The sequence below is a fragment of the Mesocricetus auratus genome, unplaced genomic scaffold, assembly GCF_017639785.1.
Source record: "Mesocricetus auratus isolate SY011 unplaced genomic scaffold, BCM_Maur_2.0 Super-Scaffold_100018, whole genome shotgun sequence".
In the NCBI taxonomy this organism is placed as follows: Eukaryota; Metazoa; Chordata; class Mammalia; order Rodentia; family Cricetidae; genus Mesocricetus; species Mesocricetus auratus.
The window spans coordinates 40,115,809-40,143,548 of NW_024429199.1; the positions used below are offsets into that span (position 1 = coordinate 40,115,809).

The window sequence follows — 27,740 nt, forward strand, 5'->3', positions numbered from 1 at the left end:
ATTATTATGCCATTTAAATGAGGCGATGGGAAAGGAATGCTGAGAAAAACAGGAGCAAAAGTCAAGTCCGTGGCCCATGATAACCTCAGATTGCTACATGGGATGGGAACAACCACAGCTAACAGGGATGTATGCACTAACAAGTTCACTTCTAATAGGACTTACGGTAAAGTCTTGGAAAGTAAACACACACACACACACACAGAGAGAGAGAGAGAGAGAGAGAGAGAGAGAGAGAGAGAAACAGTTGTTTTTAATAATTAGGCCTTCCTTAAAGAAAATAGTTTTCTGTGATCAAATATTTTCTTCATTAAGATCTGAAATAAGCAGCCATTAATAAAACTGTTCAAGAGACAATATAACTTAATTGTTACAGGATAGCCCCCATCTTTGCTGTCCCTTAAATAATTTTAAATGAACTTTCCTGGCAGCAAAGGAGAGCGAGAGGCTCCCGGAATGGAAAAGCAAGTGCTCTTTCCTTCACTTGTATTATGTTATTGTGATAAGTGACGCTGCTGTTGACTGTACAGTACAATGCTTCAGACCCCTGCCTGGGAGACACTAGTCTGTGTCTAGTTCACAAAAACAATGAACCATCACAGAAATCATAAATGGCTGTGACTTACCTCACAGCCCAAGGTTCATTCGTGCTGTCGTATTTTGAAGTTTCTTGGGTTGTTTTTTCTTTTCGATTTTTTTTTTTTGTTGTTGTTGTTTGTTTTGTTGGTTGGTTGGTTGTTGCTTCTGTTTTTTCTTTCTGCTTTTGTAGTATCCACAACTAAAAGAATTCTCTTGTTATGCACACATTTTCTCTATCCATTTGGCTATTGAAAGACATCTGTATTTTTTTATAACTGGGCTACCGTAAATTGTGTGGTGGTGAACATAAGCATGTTAACATCTCTCCAGGATCCTGGGTTTTAAACCTCCTCAATAAATTCGATTAGTGGTGTTTCCTGGGTACACCAGAAGCTCCACTTGTAAAATCTGAAGGCCTTCTACATTCTTTTCCAAGGAGTCTGCCTACTTTGTATCCTCATCAGCAGCATGCAGGCATCCAATTTCTCCACATCCTCACCTGTAACGAGCATTCTTCCCACCAGCCTGATCCCAGAGCCCCATCAGTCCCAAATGACCACGCAAGACGCTATGCAGCTATGCAGCGTGTGTGAGTATGCAGCAGCTATGCAGTGTGTGTGTTAATATATAGTAGCTATGCAGTGTATGTGAGTATGCAGCAGCTATGCAGCGTGTGTGTTAATATATAGTAGCTATGCAGTGTGTGTGAGTATGCAGCAGCTATGCAGTGTGTGTGAGTATGCAGCAGCTATGCAGTGTGTGTGTTAATATATAGTAGCTATGCAGCGTGTGTGAGTATGCAGCAGCTATGCAGTGTGTGTGTTAATATATAGTAGCTATGCAGCGTGTGTGAGTATGCAGCAGCTATGCAGTGTGTGTGTTAATATATAGTAGCTATGCAGTGTGTGTGAGTATGCAGCAGCTATGCAGTGTGTGTGTTAATATATAGTAGCTATGCAGTGTGTGTGAGTATGCAGCAGCTATGCAGTGTGTGTAAGTTCCCTTGAGAAAACTCACCAGTGGAAGGGAAACCTCCAGAGAATACAACCCTTCCTCTTCTGATATCAAGCACATTGACCACTCTGTAACTTCCCACAGAGTCCCACTCAGTAGTACCCAGTTGAGTCTCTCCAAGGTTTGTTTTGAAGTGGTAGTGAACAAAACTGTGCATTAACTTATGTATTAACGTGTTAGGACTATCATGACGCAACACCACAGGCTGTGTAACTTAATTTAAGAAATTAATTTGCTGACAGTTCTAAGGCTAGAAGTGGATCCGGGTATCTGTGCTCTGGGGTCTGTCATGTTCACTTGTATTTGGTTAGATTCTGCATTTGTTTTCACGTGGCCTTTACTCTGAGTGTGCACACAGCTGTGCTCAAATGTACTCTTCTTACAAGAGCAATCGTTTCCTGGGATTGAACCGACAATAATGACTTCATTTTGACTTACTTAAAGAGGTACTTACCTCTTTAAAGACCCATCTTCCAAGCACAGATTCATTCAGAGTGGCTGGGTAAGACAACAGTGTTCACTGCAGCCCATAACATGCTATTTCACTGCTGTCTTCAAAATAAAGAAAGCATCAGTGGTTTTGTCCCTGATCTGGCTCAGCTTTCAGAGGTTGGTGTGTGTGATGCAAGTAATTGTTACATACGTGTGGACCCTTCCTTTGCTGAGACCTCAGCAAACATGGCCTTCCTATTAAGGGGAGGCTTTCATTAATATGCCATAAATAAATAATCTATTTGTCAGTTTGAAATGTTTAGGGATGCTGTAGTGTGTCATCTGCTGATGCCTACGTTTTCATTTATTGCACTGTTCACATACTTTGTCCCTTTGGTGTATAACAAACAGCATTCCTTTCCTCTAATATGAACTATTTCATTAAGGATATACTACAATGTAAGCCTTCCTTTGTTGATGGGCACTGGTTTGTGCTGTACAAAATGCTTTTTAGGATGCTTCTATGTTGCTTTGTCATCCTCTTGTTTGCTTATTTGGAAGAATTACTTCTATATTCCTAATGCTAACCCTTAAGATTTCTATTTTCAGCTGGACGTTGGTGGCGCACACCTTTAATCCCAGCACTGGGAGGCAAAGGCAGGCAGATCTCTGTGAGTTCGAAGCCAACCTGGTCTACAAGAGCTAGTTCCAGAACAGCCTCCAAAGCCACAGAGAAACCCTGTCTCAAAAAACAAAACAACAAAAAGATTTCTATTTTCCCTCTAATTTGTAGCTTTCACTTTTTTGTTTTGCTATGAGATAGGGTTTCTCTGTATAGCTCTGATTGGTAGCTCTGGCTGTCCTGGAACTTGCTCTGTAGGCCAGGCTAGCCTCAAACTCACAGAGATCTTCCTGCTTCTGCCTCCCGAGTGCTGGGATTAAAGGCGAGTGCCACCACTGCCTGTCTTCATTTCATTTTCTTAAAGCAGCTTTTGATGCAAAGAAATTTCTCACTTTGGGATAGTTGAATGAAGCAGCATTTTCTGTTATAGCTATCCATTTTATTATAGTACATACATGTCCATGTGTGTATATAAAAATACTTCCCTATACCAGGGAAATAATACATCAACTTTGAAATGATATGTGATAAAGAATAAAAAATAACAGAAATTTAAGATTAGTTAGACTGAGCTAGACGGTGGTGGCCCACATCCTCAATCCTAGCACTAGGGAGACAGAGGCAGGCAGATCTCTGAGTTTGAAGATAGCCTGATCTACAGAGTGAGTTCCAGGAGAGCTAGGGGTACACAGAGAAACCCTGTCTCAACCCCCACTCCAAAAGAAAAGATTGGTTAGATTGGAATGATAATAAAAATATTACCTTAGGAAACATGGCAAAAGTTAACAGGTCAAGGAAAATGTGTAGTCTTGACCATTATTTTTAAAAATACATATTATGAAGTAAGCATTCAAGTAGAGAAATATGGAAGACATCATTGATCTTACCAACATCCCTTTCTTGTCCTCTGTGCAGGCACAGTAGTGATACTCATTGCTTAGCCAAAGGGATTGAATGAACTTTCCCATGGCCTATCCCCCAGCCAACCATGGTGATGGCAATGTAAGCTCACAGTTCCAAACCAGAGAAACTATAGAACCAACCCAACCCATCCACCTGCTCCTATGTTAGAGAAAGGCCATCACCCAACTTAAGACATCTATGTGGACTTTGAACGAGGAAAATAAAAACTTTCAATGTGAGGGAAAACTGACATTTTGAAACTGTTATAGCATGAGTCAAACATGAGTAAAAACGAAGGAAGAAGAAAAGAGGGTGACTATTGTCACCAAAGGAAGTAGAAAAGGGGAAATATAAAGAGTGAAAATAGTGAAATACAGAATAACAGAAGAAGCCAACAAAAGGGGCTTAGGAAAGTTAACAGTCATCACCCATTCTGTTCCAAGACCTCTTGTCAAGAAATCTCCCCATGTGGTTCAAAACATACCAAGAGCCTGCAAAGAATAAGCCCTATGGGAAGAACTGTTTGTTTATTCTTACAATTGCCCAGGAAATTGTCCCCCATCCTAGAAACACCCCCAAATGGTGGCATGGTTTCCACTAGGGTAACCTAGAAGCCTCAAGTTGGAGAAATCATAAGACTTCCTTAGCTGCCTTACAAATCCCCCAAGCCTAAAGAACAGAATAGAAGGCCAGAAGCCAAGAACCACAGGTACAAAGCCCAGGGGGAGAAAGACTCCCTGGGTGAGAGCAGAGCTTCCAGCGAAGCTCTGAGAGAATGTTCTCCACACAGGAGGAGAGCAACACCGTTCTGATTAGCATGCACCATTTTCCACTGCCAAGAATAGAATTCAATCTCAGTCCCCACGTAATGAGTGAGGAGTCATCTCCATTCTCCGCTAATTCAGCAAGAGTGCTTTCAATAACAGCACTCCAAAGCACTAATCGGGGAAACACAACCAAGTGGTACCCCGGTGATAATCAACATCGTTAAACACCATTTGCAAGCGAGTCTATTTCACTGCCGTCCTTTTCATTTTCTTTTTCTTCCTTGGGTCGGATCATAGCTTAACTAACTTTTTTGGTATTTACCACCATTTTCAGAATGTAGAGTTCACGGGTACAGAATTTCTGATGATTTACTTACAACCACACAGTAGATTAGCCATAGGCAGAGTCCAGAGCAGCAACGAGCAGAGGCCATTCTGTTCAAACTCAACTTTGTCTTAGACAACTTCAGTGGTGTAGTTTGTTGTTCCCAGAAATATCTCACACGGAGTCAACAAGGCTTGAGGGTTTTAAATTGTGTGTGTGTGTGTGTGTGTGTGTGTGTGTAGGTCAGAGGGCCACTTTTTGTTGGTGGTACTCGCCTTCCCCCTTTATTCGTGTTCTGGGGCTCAAACCCAGGTTGTCAGGTTTGTGCAGCAAGTGCCTCCCCACACTGAGGCTTAGTGTTTGTGTGTATACATGTATTTTTGGGTTCAAATTACCCTCCTTCAAGATTCAGATTAAGGGTGAATCTGCAAATGTTAGGCCAAAGGTTTAAGGAAAATGCACCAGCTAAATTTGACTAGTTCCTCATTAGAACTAATAGACACAGCAAATCTCCAATCGTGGCATTTGCATTTATGTTGTCAATGGAAACCACTGAATGTCCCCTCAGGGTGGCATCCTCTGAAGTCCTTCAATAAGGAAAATTTTAAAATGGCACAGTCACCTTTGAAGTAGAATGCAGTGCTAGAAATGCCATTAGCCTAAATCTTCCACTCACTCAAGTGCCCGAGGAGTAAAGTTAAAAGCCTTAGAAGGTCCTGGCTTTCATTTCTTCTTAAAAGTCCTTCTAATTTCCAATCTTACTGATCTTTGACATGTCGGTAAGCACAGAGCACACAGAAGCAAGCTGTATCATGATGTCACCATTGCCTTCCCTGGTTAATAGACATTAGCAGTGGTGGGTGGGGAAACTAATAAGATCAGACCTGGGGGGTCCTCACCAGGGGTCCAGTGGAGGTGAAGGGTCCATGGAAACAATCAGTACAAAGTGTACCTGGAGCACAGAACCAAGAACAGGCCTGAGTTTTGCTGGGGAGAAAAAAAATAAAATTAAAATACTATTTCTGTCTTGGGCATTTCTGATTTCTTAGGCTGCACCTTATGAACTGTGGATTGTAGCCATGAAATATGGCCAAATACCCACCAAGTCACCTGGTTCCGCCTAACATGACAGGGCACAAATGAAGCCCTCTGGCAAGGAAGGGACAGAAAAAGTTACCATAAAAAAAAATACAGCCATGGCCCTGCCCCAGTCCAGTGGCACAGGTAATTAAACTGATTTATAGGCAGTGGCCATTTACACAAGTCCTCCCATTGCCAACAGAAAGGCCTTGGCATCTGCACTAGCTAAGCTTCTGAGTTTTCTATCAGTGTGGTTGAAACTGCACATGCCCAGATTCTTTTTTGTTTGTTTGTTTGTTTGGTTTGGTTTGGTTTGGTTTTATGACACAGGGTTTCTCTGTGGCTTTGGAGCCTGTCCTGCAACTAGCTCTTGTAGACCAGGCTGGTCTCGAACTCACAGAGATCCGCCTGCCTCTGCCTCCCGAGTGCTGGGATTAAAGGCGTGCGCCACAATCGCCCGGCTACAAGCCCAGATTCTTGAATGTCACACAGTGCTCAGCAAACCAAACAAAAGAACACTGACCAAACAGCCACTCTTTAGTTCCTTTATCGTTTTCATGGTTTCTTTTCCCCTTTGCCTTTCTACATTATTCCCTTAAAAAAAAATCAAAAACAGAAGATAAAAATGAGTTTGGGGTACCACTGTAAGACAGAGATGGGTGATAAAATGATAAAGCCTTCAGGGCTGGGAATCAGGCTCAGATTTCCTTTGCTTCCATCTATAACTGATGAAGGAATTGGTGGGTGGGGGTAAGCTGAGGATAAGCCAAGCCCATGGTTGGAACAGAACTCCAGTGTTCAGTGTGTGTCCAAGCATAGACTGCCATCCTTTCTTGGGCTCTGACTCAGCCAAGCATCTGAGTGACAAAGATATGTACCAATGACAACCACACAGCCAAGCCACAGACTCCAAGGCAGCCTCTGACAGTGGACAAGGGTATTATTTTGTGGGTTATAGACAAAATGGTGAGTAATTCCCTGTTGGCTGGCCCTGAATGCTTCATTTACAAGAGGCTGAGATGAAAAAGCTCCGTTGTGACCACAAGACAAGACTCAGCAACTAGATGCTCCTGAGAAAGGACCTTACATGCTGTCATGTGACCAGAGGGAGCTCAGACAGTAGATTCTAGGGTCATTTCCACACTGCAAGTAACTACAAAACAGAGATAAACAACTCGATTCAAGGCCAAGATCTGTAAGTGACATGAGATGGATTGAATGACAAAAGCCAATTTCTCAACTGTTTTTGGTTTCTTGATGCCAGTTTCCAAAAGTCAAAGCTTTCTACATCACACTAATTCCCCAAGTCCCTCCTCTCTTATCCTGGTAGAGCCTCACTTGGGAAAATGAAACACAGCTCTTAAACATGCAGAGCCTGACATTTCCGAAATTAGGAGGACAACTTCACTCCACAGACAACATTTTTATTAAACCTAACTTGAAAGCTTTGATTCTTCTTAAATCACCCGAATGTTCCAACCAAGATATGTCAAAATGGCGAAGAAATAGCCAAGTTAAGTTATAAGCCATTTAGCATATCTACTCAGTAGAATGGTATTCCTCTCCGTCTAAGTATTTTTCTCCCTGATACTTTTTCTCCTTTACGGCAGCCCTTCGCAAGAACACACGTACTTACAATGCTCCAGGGAGGGAGGGAGGGAGGGAGGGAGCGAGGGAGGGAGGGAGGGAGGGAGGGAGGGAGGGAGGGAGGGAGGGAGGGAGAGAGAGAGAGAGAGAGAGAGAGAGAGAGAGAGAGAGAGAGAGAGAGAGAGAGAGAACACTTGGGAGGAGAGAAGGGTGAGGGTCTTACCACCTCAAGATGTCAGGGCTTACTGTCTTTCCTAGCTTTGTAAAAATCCCTTAAGGATTTTTTTGGTTTTTTTTTTTTTTAATCTTCTCATGAAAAGAGACTTCAGTTCCACAATCTTCCAAAGAAACGTGACACTCAGGGAAGAGGGTTCCCTCAAAACATGCCTGAAGAGCTGGCTTGGATGCTGCCTCCCTCAATGCAACTAGGCCAACACACTCAATAACAAGAATGTAGGATTTGCAAACACTTCCCATTACACATCACCTCTCATCCATGAGATCAGTCATCAGTGAGCAGCATACAGACACAGGACCCATTCAAAAGATGAGCTCAGAAACAGAGCCATGACCTTTTAGAATATACACAGGCATAACAGGGTACAGCAGGAGACCTATACCATATGCATGCATTCCTACAGAGATCCCCAAAAGTTTTCAAAAATTACATGACCTCTTGTATATGTGGCACTATTTTGTAGTTCCAAATAGAATTTAATCTCTGATCTCCAAATGGTGGGCCATTGGTCATTATTTAAGAAAGGCTATAGCAGGAAAATTTTCCTCCATAGGGATGTAGAAATACAGAGCAACAGAAATCAGGAAAAATTACACTGCCTAAAACTGGAGAAAAACAAGGCTCTTTGGCAAACCTTAATGTGACTTTATTCTTTCTTTCACTTCCATTAAATTTCACACTAAGCATTGTTTTGTGATGTCAGCCCACTTCTAAAAATACTTCTAATCCGAAATAAATAGAAGCACTGTGAAATAGAAATTGAGAGCTTTCAGGGAATATTGTTAGTATTCAGGCATCTGTACTGGCCTATCCTTGGGGTTCTGATGGGATACGCCCTCAGCTACAGGCACTGAGAGCACCACCTGTGCACATTCACTATGTTCCTTTAAAAGGGCCCTGCCCACCTCCCATCCCTCTTTCTTTCTCTCCCCCTCTCTCTCTGTCCCTCTTTTCTTTCTCTTGCTGCTCCTGTCTCTGGAGGCCAGTCTCCCCCATCCCCTTTCCCCCCTTTTTATAACCCTTTCCCCTAATAAAAAACCCCTCTGCTTGAACCATCACATGACACCTTTCTTTCCACCACTTTTCTTAAATCACAACAAATATGATGGTAATTTCCAAGAAAGAAGATGTACAAACTGCGTAGCCCATAATACAAGTTACAGAACCCATTTTGTAAGTCCCTACAGGTCACTAAACCTGTGCTCAATTTTTCTAGGCCTGGTTCATCACATGAGGCTTCCCATGTCCTTGAAGATACACCAGAAAGGTCAGGTTTAGGGTACCCTTCAGGCCAATCTTCAGAAGATGCTAAAATGTTCCCCTTCTAGATGCTAAGTATTGTACAGGTACAATGTCCCCATGTACCCTCCCAAACTGCCTACACTGAAGCCTTAAGCCCCATTAGGAACATGCTAGGAGGGGAGGCTTTGAGGAGGTAGGCCCCAAAGTATCCTTGTAAGAAGGGTGAAGTCAGACCGTGGCAGGGCACACTTTTAATCCCAGCACTTGGGAGGCAGAGGCAGGCGGATCTCTGTGAGTTCGAGGCCAGCCTGGTCTACAAAGAAAGGAAGGAAGGAAGGAAGGAAGGAAGGAAGGAAGGAAGGAAGGAAGGAAGGGAGGGAGGGAGGGAGGGAGGGAGGGAGGGAGGGAGGAAGGAAGGAAGGAGGGAGGGAGGGAAAAGAGAAAAGTTTGTGTATGCCCTCTCCTCTCCTTCCTGTTCTCTCCTCACTCCTTTCTTCTGACTTCTTCCCTCTCCTCCTCCCCTCCTTTTCCTTCTCCTCCCTGCTTCTTCTTGCTCTCTCTCCTCTCCTTCCTCGCCCACCCACCCCAAGATGGCTGCGTGCAAACCAGAACTGAATGAGTCAGCACCTTGGCCTTGACGTGATTCTACACTTGGTTGTGGCAAAACCCAACCTGACCAAGACAGAGAAATTCCCAAAACCGTTGGCTAGAGAATGGCTGTGCCAAAAGTGTATGAATTCCTTTTGAGATGGTCACTCGCATATACTCTCCAAGGATATGGCTTGGATTCCTCTCACCACCAAGGGGATGAGGCAGTTTGTTTATTAACAGGCTAGGAGAGAATACGAACCAGTTATCTGTGCTGATGAGACACCTACACAGCAGGTGAAAACAGCCACGCTGGGCCCACATCTCCATCTAATGCACCCCAGGCTGGCAAAAGGCAGCAAGAGGTTTCTCCATTGCTGGCAATTTTAAAACTTTAAACAAAAGCAGTTCCTCCCTCGGACTCTTGGAGGTGAAAAATTGTCTGCGTAATAGATTGCAGGGATTTGGGAAGATAATGGAAATGAAAATTAGAATGCATGTTCTAGGGAGTGAAATTTTTTAAAAGCCCACAAAATAGTGAAGTTTGGATTGAGAAAGAAGTGAACAGAAAAGTGACTACATCAACCGAAACCCTAAATGTCAGCACAAGACTTCCATTAAAGCTTTGCTCCAAAGTGGGCGGTGCTGCCCCCTAGGGGCAGTCTTCCTAAGTAGACATGTTAATACAGGTCTAGTTGTATTTACCAGGTGGCATCATGAATGTTGCAGGCAGCCAGGTCCTTCACAATAAAGACGCAGCCCCACAGCACAACTTTTAGTTGCCTTCTAAATGCAGTTCACAACCATCTGAGTCCACATCTTCACTTTTCTGTGGACTTTTATCTCAGGCTTAGTGTTTTGGGTTTTTCAGGAAAGCAATGTTCTGTATATTGAAGTACTCTTACAGAGCGGGGATGAACATTTTCTTGATTTTCTTCCTGACTCTGCCACCACCAGCTGCATATTCTTGGACAATGCCCTCAGATGAAAAACAGAATGACCTTGGTACTCAACTCACAGATGTTATTTGGAACAGTGCCAGGGATAGTTGGCTCTGGATGATGGTGTCATAGACATGTCTTATAGAACTTTATCTGGAATCCTCCACATTTTAGAAAGTTGTATTGCTGTCGTCATTTGGGAACCCAGTATTAAATGGCCAATGTAACAAGCCTGTATTTGGCTTCATTTAGAGCTACCATGATCACGATTTTTGTGTGTATGGGTGTTTTACCTGTATGCATGTCTGTGCGCAATGTACATGCAATGTCCGAGGAGGGCAGAAAAGGATGTCAGACTCCCCTAGACTGTAGTTACAGGTGGTTGTGAGGCACCATGTTGGTGCAAGGAACAGAACTCAGGTCCTCTGAAAGAGCAGCCAGTGCTGCTGAACCGTCTCTTTGGTCTGCATGATCATGACTTTGAACCATGTATGTGTGTGTGCCATGCAGTTTAGCTTTTTGATTATAGCAATAGTCATGCTACCTAGAGCATTTACATATTGAAGCATTTCATGTACATCTGATTTACATTTCAGCTGCGACATCATAGCAAGTACACTACCTGCCAAATGCTTTGATGTGTGCATCTTTTACCACCCATGATTCTCATTTGGTGAACGCAGTAGTGATGTTATAACACGAGGACGTGAAGAAAACAACCTCTACGTCAACGTGAGCAAAGCGTGAGAACAGAGACGCAAGCAGCACACACAGGGCCTGTACGGTTCTGCACCAGGTCCTCTGTGAATATATAATGACTCCCAGGTTGGTGTTTTGATGGGATTCCCGAGTGTGCAGATGAGCAGATCTCTGATTCTTGTACCTTCTCTTCGGCTCTTTTCTGATGGAAGCCACGACCGACCTTACACTGCCGTCCTACGGCTCAGTACCCACTGGAGCTGTACCTTGACTTTTCCTTATGTTGGGTTGTCTTTTATTATATGAGTGTTCATCTGCATGTATGTCTGCAGGCCCAAAGTGGGCTTCAGATCTCATTACAGATGGTTGTGAACCACCATGTGGTTGCTGGGAGTTGAACTCGGGTCCTCTGTAAGAGCAGCCAGTACTTTTAACCACTGAGCCATCTCTCCAGCCCTGTTGGGTTGTCTTGTCCAACTTTGATGTGATAGATTTATCTTATTATGAATAAATGAATGGATGAAAATTTACCCACTAATTGCCACTTCTATCTGCTGAGATAAACAGTTTTCTCCAATAGAGGGAAACTAGGTATAGCAAACACTCCAGGACAGGTCTCATGTTCAGAAGTAGTTGACCAACTCTTCCAGGTTTTGTGTGTCTATGTGTATAGTGTGTGTGTGTGTGTGCACGTGCGTACACACGTGCGTGTGTTTTTACTTGGTTACAGTTTGGTGGGGTTTTTGGTTTTGTTTTGTTTTAGTGTGGTTTTAGTTTGTTTTCTTGGTTTGGGAGTTTTTGTTTTTTGAGAAAACTTAGAAGTTGGGTGAATGGGGAGAGGGAAAGGATCTGGAAGGACTTGGTGAAGAATAAGATCAAATATATCTAAACCTAAAACTTGTTTTAAAAACTAAAATGTAATAAAAAAATCTTTCCTGAGAAAGGGGATGGTGCTGGGTTGGGTATGACAGGACTCAAAATCACTTTAAGCCACTATGCCATCCCTCATGTTCTGTGTCAAACCACTGCCCCCACTGAAAGGGGTACTGCTGAGCCCAGGAGTGTCCACTCATTTGGAAGAAATTCATTTTTTCTATTGTGTGTATGCACATGCATATACATGCATGTGGAGATCGAGAAGTGATTCTCACTGAACACAGAACTTGCAGGTCCCAGCTTTGTCTAGCCGGCCATCCTGCTCCTAGAATCCTCCATCTTTCCTGCCACGGGAGTGCTGGGATTACAGGCAGTCTGCATAGCTCGGGGATCTGAGCCGGGGCTGTGGCTTACCTTGGCGGCAAGCTCTTGACTCACCCAAACACTGCCCCGGCCCCATTTTGAGGAACTATTATTAGCTGTTGCTTACGTGCTTCAAAAGTAAAGGTTTACGAAATATTTTAGCAGCAAGAGTTCTCAAACATAATTCAGGCTAAAAAAAAATGATTAAAAACCACAAGGAAAAAACCAACTGTGGAGGCTGTAGAGGAGTAGAGGAAGCCAGAACTCTTCCTGGACTTCCTGCAGCACTGGGAGATACCATCTGCTGCAATAATTTGAGTTGAGCACTGCAGAGAATTAAGTCCGAGTTCTGAGAATCCATTCTCTGCACAGACAAGTGGCCACCCTGCTATTCATGTCTTCCAAAGCTCTGTACATCATTAAGCCGCTGGGACTATGATACGAAGAACCCTCTTCTAGACCAGGGAGTGAAAGCAAGCGACATGTCTGGGCACAGAGGCAACTCAGGCCGACAGGGAACTGGCAGGAGCCGGCTCTTCTCCACGTGGCTCCTTCCTGGCCTCCTAGTTCTGCCCATACGTTGCGGGTTGAGTACCAAGAAGAATCAGTCACACACACAATCCTTGCATCTCTGTTTGTGGCCTCATCTGGGGACCCCCACCCAATATACTAGTGTCTCAAGGCTCAAGACACTGATGGGACTTGCTGGTGTGCACCAGATCACACAGAGAAGTGGGTGCTGGGTCTCTTACCCCCTCGGGAGGGTTTACTAACTGCTCCTGTGAGCATCAGTGAACTGCATTTCAGGCAGGTCAGCGGCAGCCCCAGTGGTGTGGGAGAGCAGGCTGAGGCCTGACGACAGCGCTGCCCAAGAATCCCTTGGAAATTTCCTTTTCTGGGAGTCCCATTGGCATTCGCTTCCTTAGCTCTACTTACCACAAATTCATAAAATCCCAAACATGCTTGGGAGGGTTTATTTCGTCTTTTAATATTAGTGCCCGTGCTGGCAATGGCCAGAGTGGTCACTTGTAAATCTGAAAACACTTCGAATGTCCTTTGTCTTGGGTTTCACGTATGACGCAACACAGAAATATTTCAATTACAATATGACTAAGAGTAAGAAAAATATACAACTCTATTTAAAACACTTAAATTAACAAGATAGGACTTCTTTCCATTCTAGCAAAATATTGTACATTCGGTTTAAACAAGAGTTAATATTCAGACACATTTTCAAAATACCTGATGCTAGCTGAAAAATCAGTGACCATGAGGCTTTCTGAGATATTTCCAGTTAGCAAAATGTGTACAACTGGGAAGGACTTTAGGTTTTCCCAAAAGACAGACATCAAACAGGTCAATAATGTAAACTGACCAATGTCCCAAAACCCTAAATCTTGTTGCTTCATTTTCCTGAAGAATACTTTGGCTCTCAGCAAATCTTACAGCTTCTCTCCCTCATGGAACAACACATATAACAATTGCAACACCCTCACAAAAAAACACTTCTTTGTGTACGCCACACCTCATCCAGATGTGCTCCAGAGTCTGTATTGGACTCTGTATTGGACTCTGTATTGGGTCTCCTAAATGAGGCTGTTATAGAAACAGGTGGAAGGGCGGGGCTACGGGTGTGTAACAGCTGACCTACAGGTGAAGCCCTGCTCCAAAGAACCACACACACTTACCACACCACTCTCCCATGGTACAGTGACACAGCCACACCTATAAATATGGTCTATAGCTTTAAAAATCAAAAGTTTTCTCCTTAGGCTTACGTTGGACCACACACCAACGCACACATGTGACAAAAGCCATCAAACTTCGTCCCTGCTGCCCAAGAAAACAAAAGTGAACAATGCTGCCAGTCCCTAACATTAAGTTGTCTGGCCAACACACAATTTACAGAGTACGTCTCCATGTTCCCACAACGGGGAGGCAAAGAAAAAAAACAAGCAGGCCGTGCCGTGTCTGTCCTTCCTTCTGCCTCCACAAACAGCACCTAAGATACTCTGGAATTAGATGCTCTTCAACGACTTCAGAATTCCCGGAACGGCAGTATACAAGCTTTAAAATAAAATAAAATAAAATGGAATGAAGTAAGATCGCTGTGGAGCACTGCAGATGGAGTCTGAAGAAGCTGTCCACTGAGGAAGAAGGCACTTGCTAGCAGGAGACAGGCAAGAGGCTGGTAAAGCAGCCTCAGTGAGTCAACAGCTTGAGGCGCGTCAGCCAGCTGACCAGCAGTGAAGGTTCCCCAGAAGATGCCTTGGCAGAGGACGCGGCTGCCTTCTTCTTGGGCCCTTCCTCCTGGAAGGGAATGGTGGCGCTGCTGTGTAGATCAGAATTGAGATAGCACCTGCTCCCTCGGATGTAGTCTGCACCTCGCACCAGGTGCCGCTCAGTGGTGGGTCTGGAGAAGCGGTACACGGGAGACGCCCTTTCTTCAATGATGGGTGTAATCCGCTCGTTACTGAAGTACCGGCAGAGGGCATCGTCCCCTGTTTTCAAACAAAGCCCACAAGCCTATGAGAACAAGAACCCCTGGACTTAATACCACTCAAGTAGACACACACCCAGCTCTCTGCCCTGAAAGACCCTGTGAATGGCTTGGCCTACCCCAGGAGTGTTTGTAAAGGGAACAAGAGGTTCACCATCAGTGTTATGGTTAAATCAGAAATGTCAACACCTTCTCCACCTCCATACCACCAACTCACGTACTGACTGTGTGCTCCTCAGTGGCTTGCACTGTGCTGGGAGGCTGTGGAGCGGCTGGCAAGGAAAAGGCTTTACCCTACACTCACTACCAGTCTGTCTCTTACCTAAGTAGAAGAAATATCCTCTGCTACCACCCAAAGAAGTCATATACTGTACATGCCTATTTACAAAATCAGCAAACTCGTGGACCGGTGACTGTCGGGCTGAGGAAGGTGGAATTAGGCATGAACACCACCAGGCACAGAAAGAACACTTTATAGTGTAATGGGAGTGTTCTGGAAGTAGGCATTGGTGCAATTCTGAATGCATTAAAACCACCAAGTCGTCCACGCCCAGAGGAGAGGCCTCCATTCCAGGAGCACTGCTCAGTCCCAGAGGGAGAACTCCATCTCAGGAGCACTGCTCAGTCCCAGAGGGAGAACTCCATCTCAGGAGCACTGCTCAGTCCCAGAGGGGAGGACTCCATCTCAGGAGCACTGCTCACTCCCAGAGGGGAGGACTCCATCTCAGGAGCACTGCTCACTCCCAGAGGAGAGGCCTCCATCTCAGGAGCACTGCTCACTCCCAGAGGGGAGGCCTCCATCTCAGGAGCACTGCTCACTCCCAGAGGGGAGGACTCCATCTCAGGAGCACTGCTCACTCCCAGAGGGGAGGCCTCCATCTCAGGAGCACTGCTCACTCCCAGAGGGGAGGACTCCATCTCAGGAGCACTGCTCACTCCCAGAGGGGAGGACTCCATCTCAGGAGCACTGCTCACTCCCAGAGGGGTGGACTCCATCTCAGGAGCACTGCTCACTCCCAGAGGGGAGAACTCCATCTCAGGAGCACTGCTCACTCCCAGAGGGGAGGACTCCATCTCAGGAGCACTGCTCACTCCCAGAGGGGAGGACTCCATCTCAGGAGCACTGCTCACTCCCAGAGGGGAGGCCTCCATCTCAGGAGCACTGCTCACTCCCAGAGGGGAGGACTCCATCTCAGGAGCACTGCTCACTCCCAGAGGGGAGGACTCCATCTCAGGAGCACTGCTCACTCCCAGAGGGGAGGACTCCATCTCAGGAGCACTGCTCACTCCCAGAGGGGAGGACTCCATCTCAGGAGCACTGCTCACTCCCAGAGGGGAGGACTCCATCTCAGGAGCACTGCTCACTCCCAGAGGGGAGGACTCCATCTCAGGAACACTGCTCACTCCCAGAGGGGAGGACTCCATCTCAGGAGCACTGCTCACTCCCAGAGGGGTGGACTCCATCCCAGGAGCACTGCTCACTCCCAGAGGGGAGGACTCCATCTCAGGAGCACTGCTCACTCCCAGAGGGGAGGACTCCATCTCAGGAGCACTGCTCACTCCCAGAGGGGTGGACTCCATCCCAGGAGCACTGCTGTTCTTTCTTAAGTGGTCATGTGCAGAGAGACAGCATCACTCTGCAGCAGTAGTCAGGAAGTCCTCCTGAGCCCCAATCCCTCCCCTATACCACATCTGAAGGAGTACAGGCTAGGTCCATGCCCAGGGAATGGCAATGAAGGTGTCAGCGTTGTAAATCTAAACAAGGCCAGCCCTGCCACCTGCTGACTGCTGCAGACTTTGCTCTGCACACCAGGAACATCGGAAACCACAGACTGGCATCTCGTCCCTTTGTCGTGTTAGTATAATCCGAGCACACAGGTGACAGGTTTACCTGGGAGCTGTCGGGAGTGGCTTGCTCACTTGGAAGGTGAGGCCGTCAGAGTTTATTCTGTCCTTTCTTTCCCAGCCCAGAGCCCATCTCGTGTTACCTCACTTGTTCTAAATTTCATCATCACATAGGTAATGCTATAATTTCCATCCAGTGTTGGAAATCAGAGCCTATCTAGCAAAAAACAGGCAAACGTTTTGTTTTTTGAGACAAGGTCTCACTATGTAGCCCTGGCCAGCCTGAAACTCACTCTGTAGACCAGGCTGGCCTCAAACTCCAGAAATCTGCCTGTCCTTGCCTCCCAAGTGCTCGGATTAAAAGCACACACAACTGTGCCCAGCATAAAAATATTTTAAAATTTTTCCTAAAGATTGGGTGTAATAACTAGCAACCAATTACAGTGAATTAAAAACAGTTTTTCAGACAGTAATTATGCCTTAATAATTTAAAGAGGATTTGTTTATTCATCAAAACTCAAGTTTTAAAAAATCATGCAATTAAGGATGTTTAATGGATGATTTGTTTAAAAAGTGGACCATTTATGTCTAGAACCTTTTAAAAAGCCACAATGCTGACTAGATTCTAGCAAGATACAGAGTTCCCAATTCTGGAAACAAGCACACTAGTCTAGCAACCTTCAGCAGGCCTGACTTACTGATGACAAGCTGGCCCTCAAGAAACACGGTCACCTTCAGGAGAAAGCACAGGGTGGCTCGGGTTCTGACACCATTCAGTGCTTTTGGTTTGCTTAGATAAAACATACCTTTCCTCCCATGACCTCGAGGTCTAGCAAACGGGTCCACAATCCCCATCCAGTTCCCATCGGCAGGCATGGACAGAGGCCGGGGTTTGCCTTCAGAGACCAGAGGATGAGGCAGGGTTAGTGACATTTATCAACTTGAAGACAATCTCTCTCTTCACTCATAACTTAGCTCCCAACCATGTCCATGTAAATAGAAACAGTGACAAAGTTTAAAATAAAACTATTTTTAAAGCCCCGTGTTGACACTGAGAGCTCTTAGGATAAAGGCATGCTAACACTGGGCCCTGGAGTCTCCAATGCTAAAGTTAAAACTGTAATGTGAGCTCACCCAGCTGGGATTTGATGCCAGGCAGAGCAATGACTCAACAAGGCATTGCTTTAGCCAGATGAATAAAGGGCTCATACCTAGAATTTCATTGAGGTTTATGTTTTCCTCGGATCACCTTCAGAGTCTGCCAAGTCCGTGCCTGAGTCCCAAGTAAGGAAGGGGTGGAGAAGAGAAGCGAAGAGAAACAGCAGGGCAAGACGCACCCGGGAGAACTCACCATAAGATGGTGTCTTCCCTCTCATCCTTGTGGGCAGAACACTGGTTCCCACCGAGTAAGCCGGCAACTGATCGGAATCGGCGATGGTAAATCTACGTCTTTGGCTCTCCTGGTCCAGGAAGGAGTTAGGGGACTCTGAACCCTTACGCCCCGGCAGCTGCTGTTTACTCTTACCGGGTCCTCCATAGGCAAAGCTCCCATTCTCGTCCCTGGAAGACAGTGTGTGGTGACTAGGGAGCTCACAGACCAGCTCTCTCTTGCCGGGGAATGAACAACAGGAGTCCATCCAAGCTACCGTGGGCACATGTGATTCCCAGCTCACTAACTACTACTCAACTCAATTACCCCTTCAAGTCCACACGACGTCTTGCAGAAGAACAGAGGCCATGAGCCTATTACGACTGAGCAAACACGGCCTTCTCCTGTTTACACAGAAGAAGCACACCCTGAAAACACAGCTCTGCTTTGCCCACACTCTGTCCTCTGGGTGAACGTCCTTTTCCACACCACTGCACCGTTTTCCTCATGCCAAAAGTAGGGTCACTGCCCAGATCCAGCCACGAGGGCTCCTGACGTATACTGAAAATTCTTCCAACACTGTCAAGGGTACTTCTCAGAAACCAGAGAAGGGGGGCTATTTCTGAACTCAGTAAAAAAAAAAAATAGGTTGGATCAGCAATTCCATCCCTAACCCTACTGAAATTTCAATATACGGCAAATCTCGGTTTGTACCTGAGCCCAAGTTACCAGATACACAATTTTCTTTCTTTGCATTTGACAAATTTTGTAAGGCCATCAGTAGAAGCCAACTGGGCAAATACAGAACAAAGAGGGTCACAGAGCCTGTGAGTGACATCCCCAGGTAAGTCCCCTCACCTTCCCAGAACCTCCTTCGACAGTTCGAACCCACCCTACACCCTCCTCACTCGCAAGCTTTCATGACTCCTTGTGATGAAACTTGTTTCTCTGAATCCATTGGCATTTCTCATACCTCAGAAGGGATTCACAGGTGGCCTGTGTGTATGTGTGCAGCCATGTGTCTCCCGCAAAGGGATCTGGAAGTCCCAGCTCCCTGCCTGCCTAAGTACACAGCCCCTTTCTTGCCATTATGCCTGTGACACTGTCATTGAAGCCCAGGATCAGGGGCCTAGAGAATCCATCTCCCTACAGTTCCTGACACAATGACCCACGCCTTGGCCTGTGAGGTTCTAGGGGCCCCATGTGCAGAGATGACACCCCCTGAAGTTTCAACTCACTCCAACTCTATACCACAGGACCCTGTGATTCAGGGAAGACACCTGCCAGATACCAGAGGTCTCTGATCACCGAAGTTGAGGTAAATCACTGCATGGCAAATTGCTACTTGATCAGGTAAATCACTACACACGACCATTCATTCTGGGTAAATCAAGGAGACCACAGGGCAACTTAGCTCTGTTCGAGGGCAAGAAACACAAAAAGCAGCAGAAACCCTGATACGCAGGGACAAACGAGCGGGCACATCCACTGCAACAAACGGAGCTCCAGCTCCGCCTCATGATGCAGGCGTTCATCCCAGATGGCGTCTGACCAGTTCAGGAGACACTGGTAGTATGGCGGCAGTCTGCAGTCTGCTTTGTGCCCAGAGGTAACCTGGCCCCGCACTCGCTGAATAAAATGACTTCCTCTAGTGTCACTGGCATATGTCAGTGTGTGAGCATCCACGGGTAAGCCTGGAGCACACACCTCAACCACCACTGTCCCTCCTGTGACCTCTCCACTACCCACATCACAGCCACGTACACAAGCACACGCTCGCGTGCTCACAGGCATTTCAACTCAGATCACCTCACAACGTTTCAGAGTAGGTGTGCGCGTGTTTATGTGCATGTGGGTAAATGTCTGGGGGTTTGTGCATGTGTGTGTGTACCATGTATGTACATGTGTATTATATGTAATGTATATCGACTATACATACATGTATTCACGTGTATGTGTGTATGTATATGTGTGTTTGTGCATTTTTGTAGACGTGTGTCTATGTGTATATGTGTGCCTATGTGGGTCCATGTATGTGTATTCGTATATGTGTGTCTGTGTGTACATGTGTTTGTTGTGTATGTGTGTGTGTGTGTGTGTATGTGACTCGAATATACACAATCTTTCTTGGTAAAATCAGGCAACAACTTTAATGGTTCTCACACAACACTGTTAGCTTCTTCCCCACAAATGTATTTGTCATGGAGTTGGCATAACTTAAGCTACAGGGATCTCCAAGCAGCCCCGGTTCTGAGGTCCCCAAGCACAGACTTTTGTAAGTTTCTCACAAGTAAGATCTGCTGGCACTCTTTTCCTAAAGGGCCCTCACTACAACTGTGTCACTTTCAAGCCCCGTGAAGTGAGGCCCAGCCCTACAGTCCCACACAGTGAGTCATGTCGTTTTATGTAAAGTGACTTCCTGGCTCAGCAGCTACCATGTAGAGACAGCCAGCCCACCCTATGAAACAGGGACTACATACCGAGGAGAGTAGGGAACAGTGGGCGGGGGAGGAATGTAGAGGTCCAGGATGGCTGGCTTCTCCTTCTTCAGGGAGGCATCCATGGTGCCCTCTGGGGACTGGGTCGTGGTGGGTGGGGGTGAGGTCTGCAAGGAGAGCCACACGGAGTTAGAAAGCAGAGGTCAATTTGGAGATTATTCATGGTATAATTTTCCCCCATCCCAAACCAAACCGGCCTGAGTACAGGGAGAGTCAGAGCTCACCCACACACTCGTGGCCACTAACAGTGCTCAATATCCAAGCTTCCATGAGGCCATCCACTCACAGAGGACTTTAGAAGCTGTCGGTTTCAACGTTAGCTTTAGGAAAACCATTTAAATCCATGCCTCGGTTTCCTCCTCTGTAAAACTGACACTAACAGCCCAGCTGGTTGAGAACAGCACACAGCGGTGTCCTTCAGATTAGGAGCGTGGCCTTGGGGCTCTGGGTGTGATCCTGCCTATCCTGATTCTCTGTGTATTGCTGAGGCAGTCTCTCAGCTTCTCGTGTCTTATCTATGAGATGGGAATCGACAGGAACAAGAACGGTATCCAGCTGGGCAGCTGTGGAAACTGAGGTAACGCATGCTAAGGGTACAGGACATGTGTATTTATACACAGCTCATTCTGTTGAATTTAGCAATGCATTCCACATCTCTAAAGAAAACCAACTCTCCACCCAGCAGCCAGCAATTGCCAGCGGCTCCTCAGACAGTGTTAAGACTTCTTGCCAGGTAGTGATGGTGGTGGTGGTGGGCGGCAGCGGCGGTGGCGCACACCTTTAATCCCAGCACTCGGGAGGCACAGGCAGGTGGATCTCTGTGAGTTCGAGACCAACCTGGTCTACAAGAGCTAGTTCCAGAACAGCCTCCAAACCCTGTCTCGAAACACCAAAAAGACTTCTTGTGCTGGGAGATTCATGCCAGGATCTTAGCCGACTCAATCTTGTGTGAGGCTTGCATGAGCAGAGGGGACTTACATTCTAAAATTCTAAAAAACCAAAAAGACTTCTTGTGCTGGGGGATTCATGCCAGGATCTTAGCCGACTCAATCTTGTATGAGGCTTGCATGAGCAGAGAGGATTACATTCTAAAATCTCCTAACAGACCTTCTATCTATTCTTCTACCATCTAGCAATGGCATTGACCAACTGGCTCCAGTTGGGAAAGGACCAGCCAGGTCCTCTCAGTTACTATGGGAACCATTGGTGAAGGCCAGAAAGTCGATGCTAGACACTCTGAGGGAAGGAAGCACTCCCTTCTGACCTCAGGGTGAGATGGATGCAATGGATTCCAGCAACTGGAAGGGTCTGACAGCTTGTGTGGACTGTGTCCACGGGAACTATGTCCCAGCAAGAGATGAAACGTGGCAGCTACACTGAGAATAGATAGAAAAGCACAAAGGCCTGGGCTCTGTCTGGTCTTCTAACAATCTCCCAACCCGAGCCCTTAATTCATCAACATCCGATAAATCAACGAATCCCCGCATCTGAAAACACAGGGACAGAATCCCTATCCTCCAAACCCTGTAAGCCACAAGTATTCTGGGACACTCCCATAGGACATTTTCTCCCCAGAATTCCACCATGAAAGATGACCTCTGTTTAGGAAAACCCTCATTTGTCAGGTTGCAGCCTAAAAACAGAACGGTGAACATCTCCCGTGCGGAAGGACAACACTAAAGGTACGGAGAGGGATTAGATGACATCCCTCCCAGGAGTGTTGGGCACCCAGGTATGGTGACCATGGAAGACCGAGCAGGAGAAACACGCGGCGTCAGGAGCGGAGCAAGCCTACAGTCGTGTCTACTGGTGTTTATGTGCTGCAGGCAGCCTTGGACACAGCAAGAGCATTTGGTAGCTGAGCCGCATAGCAGCCTCTTCTGTTCATAGTGGCTGCTTCCCCGTGAGTCTCCATCTCGACCTAGCTCCTCCTCCTCAGGCTGCACCGTAAGGAAGAGAGAGAAAATGAAGCGTGCCCCCTTCCAAAGTCCATTTCCGGAACTCAAGGGATGAACTAGCCTAGCGTCTATTTATACTTGACGTCCCCTCTGATCTGAATACATCCCCATGGATTTTCCTTTGCCACCTCAAACTCTGTCATCCTTATGGCACCTGCCATCTCTCCCTCATAATGGTTTCCTCCTTGGCTTTGACACCTGCTTCTCCCCTACCTGCACCTCCCCCCATGTTTACCCCAAAGCCTTTTCTAATACTCGACAGCAGTCTTTATGAGAGTGAGGTTTAGGAGGCTGAGCATCTCACTCCAAGCTCAGAGACGATGCATGGCGGAGCTGGTACATTAACGCATACAGTGTTGCTTGGGGACTCAAGCAGGGCCTCATCTCCAAGGTCTCTCAAATCATCAGTCATTCTTATGAACCGCCTCATCACTAGTCGTGCTCAGAACTTCGTCACTTCACATCTGGGCATCCACGGAAGCCTCCTATATGATGTTTCTTGTGTCTAGACAATGTCATGAGACGAACTAAGCCCCCCTCAAAATTCCTATGATGGGGTCCTGTGACCCCCGCCCCAGTCCTTCAGAATGCAATTGTATTTGGATATCATATAAGAGGTGATCAAGTTAAAATGAACACAGGATACACTCAATCCACCCGTGTCCAAATAAGACAAAGACACAGAGGGAGGATGTGAAGACAGAGAGCAAAGGTAACTATTCCTAAGCCAGAGAGTAAGACCTCAGAAGAGACCAGCCCTGTATACCTTGACCTTGAACCCCAACTACTCGGCTTGTAGAACTTTGTGATGGCAACCCTAGTAAAGTAACACAGATAAGAATATAAAACTAGGCGTCAACCTGACCCCTGGGGGTAAAGTCTATGCCTTCTAGCCTGGCACATCTCAGCTATTACGTTAACCCAACTGACCAAGCCAACTTAGAGGCTTGAGATACTTGCAGCAGGGGCTGGGAAGGACACTCAGAGCTTCCAGGCATAGTAACTAGCATATAGGCCTCAGCAGGCAAAGCCACCTCTCCTAAGAAGGGCCAGCAGGCCTGCAGCTGCCTGATTATACAAGCCCCTTCTGTCCTGTAGAGGGAGCCATGCCTGGAACTGTCCTTTCTTCATCAGCCTTTGAACACTGCTTTCACAGGAATCACAACTCCACCTCTAGGAACCTAACCCAAGACAACCTCTGCTTGATGGCCACAGGTCCGTGTTGTGGGGGGTGTGTGGGTTTAAAGCTAAGATGACATGTCCTCATCTGCCTTTGCAGACCCCACCCACCTCTCTTCTCATCAAAAGAGGCACCTGGCCTAGGCAGTCCCTACCGCTCTCTCTTTCGTACCTCTCCAGTGTAAGACATGATGACAACAGCTAACACAACGTGCATTCTTGAAGACTGCTGAGAGAACAGGCTAAAATACTTCCACCGCCAACAATGGTGTGTGAGGTCAATGTGTGTTAATGACAATACATACAAAGTTTGAAATGCTGCACGGTGCAGTAAATGTCTATGTAGTTTTGTGTCGATTTATTTTTCACACTTTTGACTTTATGTATATGAGTGTTGGGTTTTTGTTTTTTGTTTTTTGTTTTTTCTTCTATGGCGTGCATGCAGTGACCATGGAGGCCAGATGCCCTGGACTAGAGTTAAGAGTATGGGTGCTGGGAATGGAACCCAAGTCCTTTGGAAGTGCTCCTACTGCTGAAACACCTCTCCAGTCCCCTCTCTCTGACTTTAGAACACAAGGGACTTAAAGCCTGTGTCCCTCTTGCTCCCTCCTCTACCTGGCACTGATTTCCACTCCCTTAGCGGTGCCTGTGGATACGTTTGCAGCATTATGTATCACAAAGCACTCACATGCACAGCTTGGAAGCACTACACCTTTCACTTGAAGATGCAAAGTAGAACCACAGGCAGTCCTACAAGCAAAATGCAATCTAAGATTTAAGGAACTTTCTGAACCCAGGCTAGGAGGTTCACCTCCTGGTGTTAAGGGCACACCACTACATTTGGCTAAGGACTTTTCTCAAAACAGAAGCAAAGGCTTACAATATTATTGGGAAGTGAAAACTAAGACTCAGTGGCTAAAGGGTGTTTGTTGAGGCTGGGGAGGTGTCACTGAGCCCCTTAAGTTCAGCTGAGACAATAAATGCTGGTAATACTCACAGAAGCTTTAAACAACAAAACTCACCTAAAGTTGGTTTGTCTTTTATGCCCCGACATAGGCTGGGATTCTGAACTGTGCCTAAGAAATGGTGTGGAGCCGTTTGGGAAATAGCTGAGCTAAATTCTCCATCCACACCTGCTCCTCTGCAAAGTGAGTCTAAGAACTCAGCATCGTGGGAGCCCTAAAATCAGGGTTTGAGTCGTGTGTAGTGTATCAAGTGCTGACTACTATTTTCCTGCAACTGAAACATTCCTCCTAGAAAAAAGGGGGGCTCTGAAGAAGTAGAAAGGGGGGTGATAGTGCATGCCTTTAATCCCAGCACTCAGGAGGTTGATGCAGGCGAATCTCTGTGAGTTCTAGGTCAGCCTGGACTACAGAGCCGGTTCCAGGACCCCCAGGGCTACACAGAGAAATCTTGTCCCAAAAAACAAAGAACAAAAAGAAACTAAACACACAAAATTACAAAATTCACAAGAATTTCCCCCAACATTACACAAGTAGTAACAGCTGCCAGGAAAAAGAGAGATAGACACACTCTGAGGACTGACAGAGATGCCTGTTAGCCATGCAGGGAATTCTAAGGATGCGTCCCAGGTGAGCTGTCCCTCATGTTGGGGTGGGCTCTTCGATGACAAAGCTGCCTGAGTCACCATGCTCCCCTGTAAGTAACCCCCCAAAACTGACTGTCTCACTCAGACAGATGTTGGTGGAATGATTTCTGCCCTACCTGGAGTAAATGGACATTTGTTCGTGTATCCCCGGGAGAAGTCACAGAGCATGTTGAAAATCAGTGAGCCTTCTGCCTGTGTGGTCCACGGGGGCAGCACCAGCCATAGGTGACTGACTACTCTTCAGCACCTGGAATGTGGCCAGTGCGATGGAGGAATAGGCCTTTCAATTATTTAACAGTCACATACGGGCAAGCGGCTACCACACTGTTCAGCAAAGACCTAGAGCTTACATTTTCATGCAGGCAAACCAGCTCCTAAAACAAATCACCTTCAATTTCAATGTGTTTTTTTTTGGGGGGGGGAGCGGGGTGTTGACAAAGTCTGTTCTAGATGAAAGTCTGCAATAGTCACAGATACCTGCACGAGAGGCGGCTTCCACCGAAGGTTCTTCAGAGGGGCCGGGGTGAAGTTGAAAGAGCCCGTGGGCCTCTTTTTCAGGAGCAGCACCACACCCGTAGGATTCTCCCTCAACTTTCTCACCAGATTTTTCAACTGCCACCCGACCTTGAATGAGGGAACAGGAGGGGGCGGTGACATGCTCGTGAGCCATGAAAAATCCAACCTGTGAACTTATCTCAAGGAAATTCAGGGTATGAGAAAATAGGTCAATGCAAATATGTTCACCTTGGCACTACTTCAGGCACTGAAGATGGGTCCAAAGTAAGTTTGTTTTGTTTTTGTTTTTATTTTTAATATAAAGGCTGTAGAGATGGCTCCGCCATTTAAGAGCACTAGCTGCTCTTGAAGACTGGAGTTCGATTCCCAGCACCCATGTTGGGTGGTTCACAATTCCCTGCAAATACAGCTCTAGAAGACCTGATGTCCTATTCTGACCCCATACACAGGGTTTTAAGTGCACAGCTATGGTGGGAAAATTACATCCCAGTAAGTGAACTCACCACCGTCTGCCGATTAACTTGAATGACTTCGTCACCAGCATGAATCTTCTGAGACCTGTCTGCAGGAGACTACACAGAAAAAAAAAGAGAGAGAGAGACCTCGATTAGGTGTTTGGCTCTCTCTTTCCGCCTTTCTTCTGCAGACAATGACAACAGAAATACAACTTTCTCAAGAAAAAACAAAAACAATATATTAAAGTGGTCTGTGGGTCTTGGCACATAAGTCCCTTGCAATCTACTATGATGTTAGCTGCGGTGGATGACCGCCCATTTACACCTGAGTTCATTGGAAATTTGAAATGTGTGGGAATATTGTTGAAATGGTCGGCTGACAAAAGCCAGAAATTTGACTCTAAGTAAATGGAAAACTTTACATGAGTCCCCATCACCAGTCACTCACCTTGCAAAAAACAGATGAGCCATCTAATGGGTAAGGATCGCCGTAACTATTAATAAACATAATGTTTTCTGTTTCCTTTTATAAATTACCATAAAGCCATTAGATAAGAAGTTAACAGAAACACAAATTTTATTTCTTTAAAGAAAAAGGTGTTTTCATCATCAGGTTATGAGTATGGCTTTAGTAAGAAAACAAGACTCGGAGGCTGGAGAATGGCTCAGAGATAAACTACTAGCTAGGCAAGAGTGGGGCATAAGGTCAGGTGCCCAGGGACTCGGGAAGACTGGACATGGTAAGGGTGTGTGTGTTTTATGTTCCTATAGCAGGATAAAAGGCAGAGAGAGGAACCTGGAAGCTCCCAGGCCGCTTACTTGGGGTACTCAGTGGCAAACAGCAGACCTTGTCTCAAGGTCAAAGGCAAGGACTGACACCCAAGGTTGTCCTCTGACCGACACACACACACACAGTGTGGCATGTGCACATGTGCATACCCACACTCATAGGAACACACACACACACACACGCACGCACGCACGCACGCACGCACGCAGGCAGGCACGCAAGCACGCACACACGGGTATATACATACACAAAAGAACACACACATACCATACATACACACATATACTCATGCATATACTACATGCACACATCATGCACGAAGAAAGACTTTCTAAAAAGAAAAAAATGAGGGGCTAGAGAGGTGGCCCAGCGGTTAAGAGTACTGACTGCTCTCCCAGAGATCCGGAATTCAATTATCAGCACCCACATGGCAGCTCACAAACTGTCTTTAATTCTAGTTCCAGGGAATCTGGGATCCTCACACAGACATACATGCAGGTAAAACACCAATGCCCACAAAAATACAAATAAATAATTTAAAAAAAAAAAAGGAAAGAAAAGAACGTATACTTTGCCCCTCCTGAATTATCCACTACTATTACTTTACGACTACAAAGAAATTCACAAAAAGATATAAGCCCTTCACCAAATGTGGTGCCTAGAATATTCTTGTTCATTAAGTGAAAACTCTTTCTGTTTAAGACATATCACATGATTGGAGAGAAAAGATAAACCTTGGGTTTCTAATTAAACACTATCTAGGTC

General features: G+C 46.0%; 1 protein-coding gene across 3 annotated transcripts in view; it reads right to left on the reverse strand.

Moving 5' to 3' along the window:
* Positions 1 to 13,219: 13,219 nt before the first annotated feature.
* Cnksr3 (CNKSR family member 3) overlaps positions 13,220 to 27,740 on the reverse strand; it is a 90,685-nt gene continuing 76,164 nt past the window's right edge. For 2 of the 3 annotated variants that reach the window (XM_005065906.4, XM_040728398.1), the window contains 6 exons: positions 26,234 to 26,302; positions 25,692 to 25,838; positions 20,451 to 20,575; positions 17,953 to 18,161; positions 17,408 to 17,497; positions 13,220 to 14,757 (listed from right to left, as the gene is read on the reverse strand). In XM_005065906.4, coding sequence (XP_005065963.1) covers positions 14,459 to 14,757; positions 17,408 to 17,497; positions 17,953 to 18,161; positions 20,451 to 20,575; positions 25,692 to 25,838; positions 26,234 to 26,302 — 939 coding nt within the window. In that variant the 3' untranslated portion in view covers positions 13,220 to 14,458. Of the gene's footprint in view, positions 14,783 to 17,407; positions 17,498 to 17,952; positions 18,162 to 20,450; positions 20,576 to 25,691; positions 25,839 to 26,233; positions 26,303 to 27,740 lie in introns of all 3 variants that reach the window. The other variant, XM_021224617.2, reaches the window with a different exon arrangement.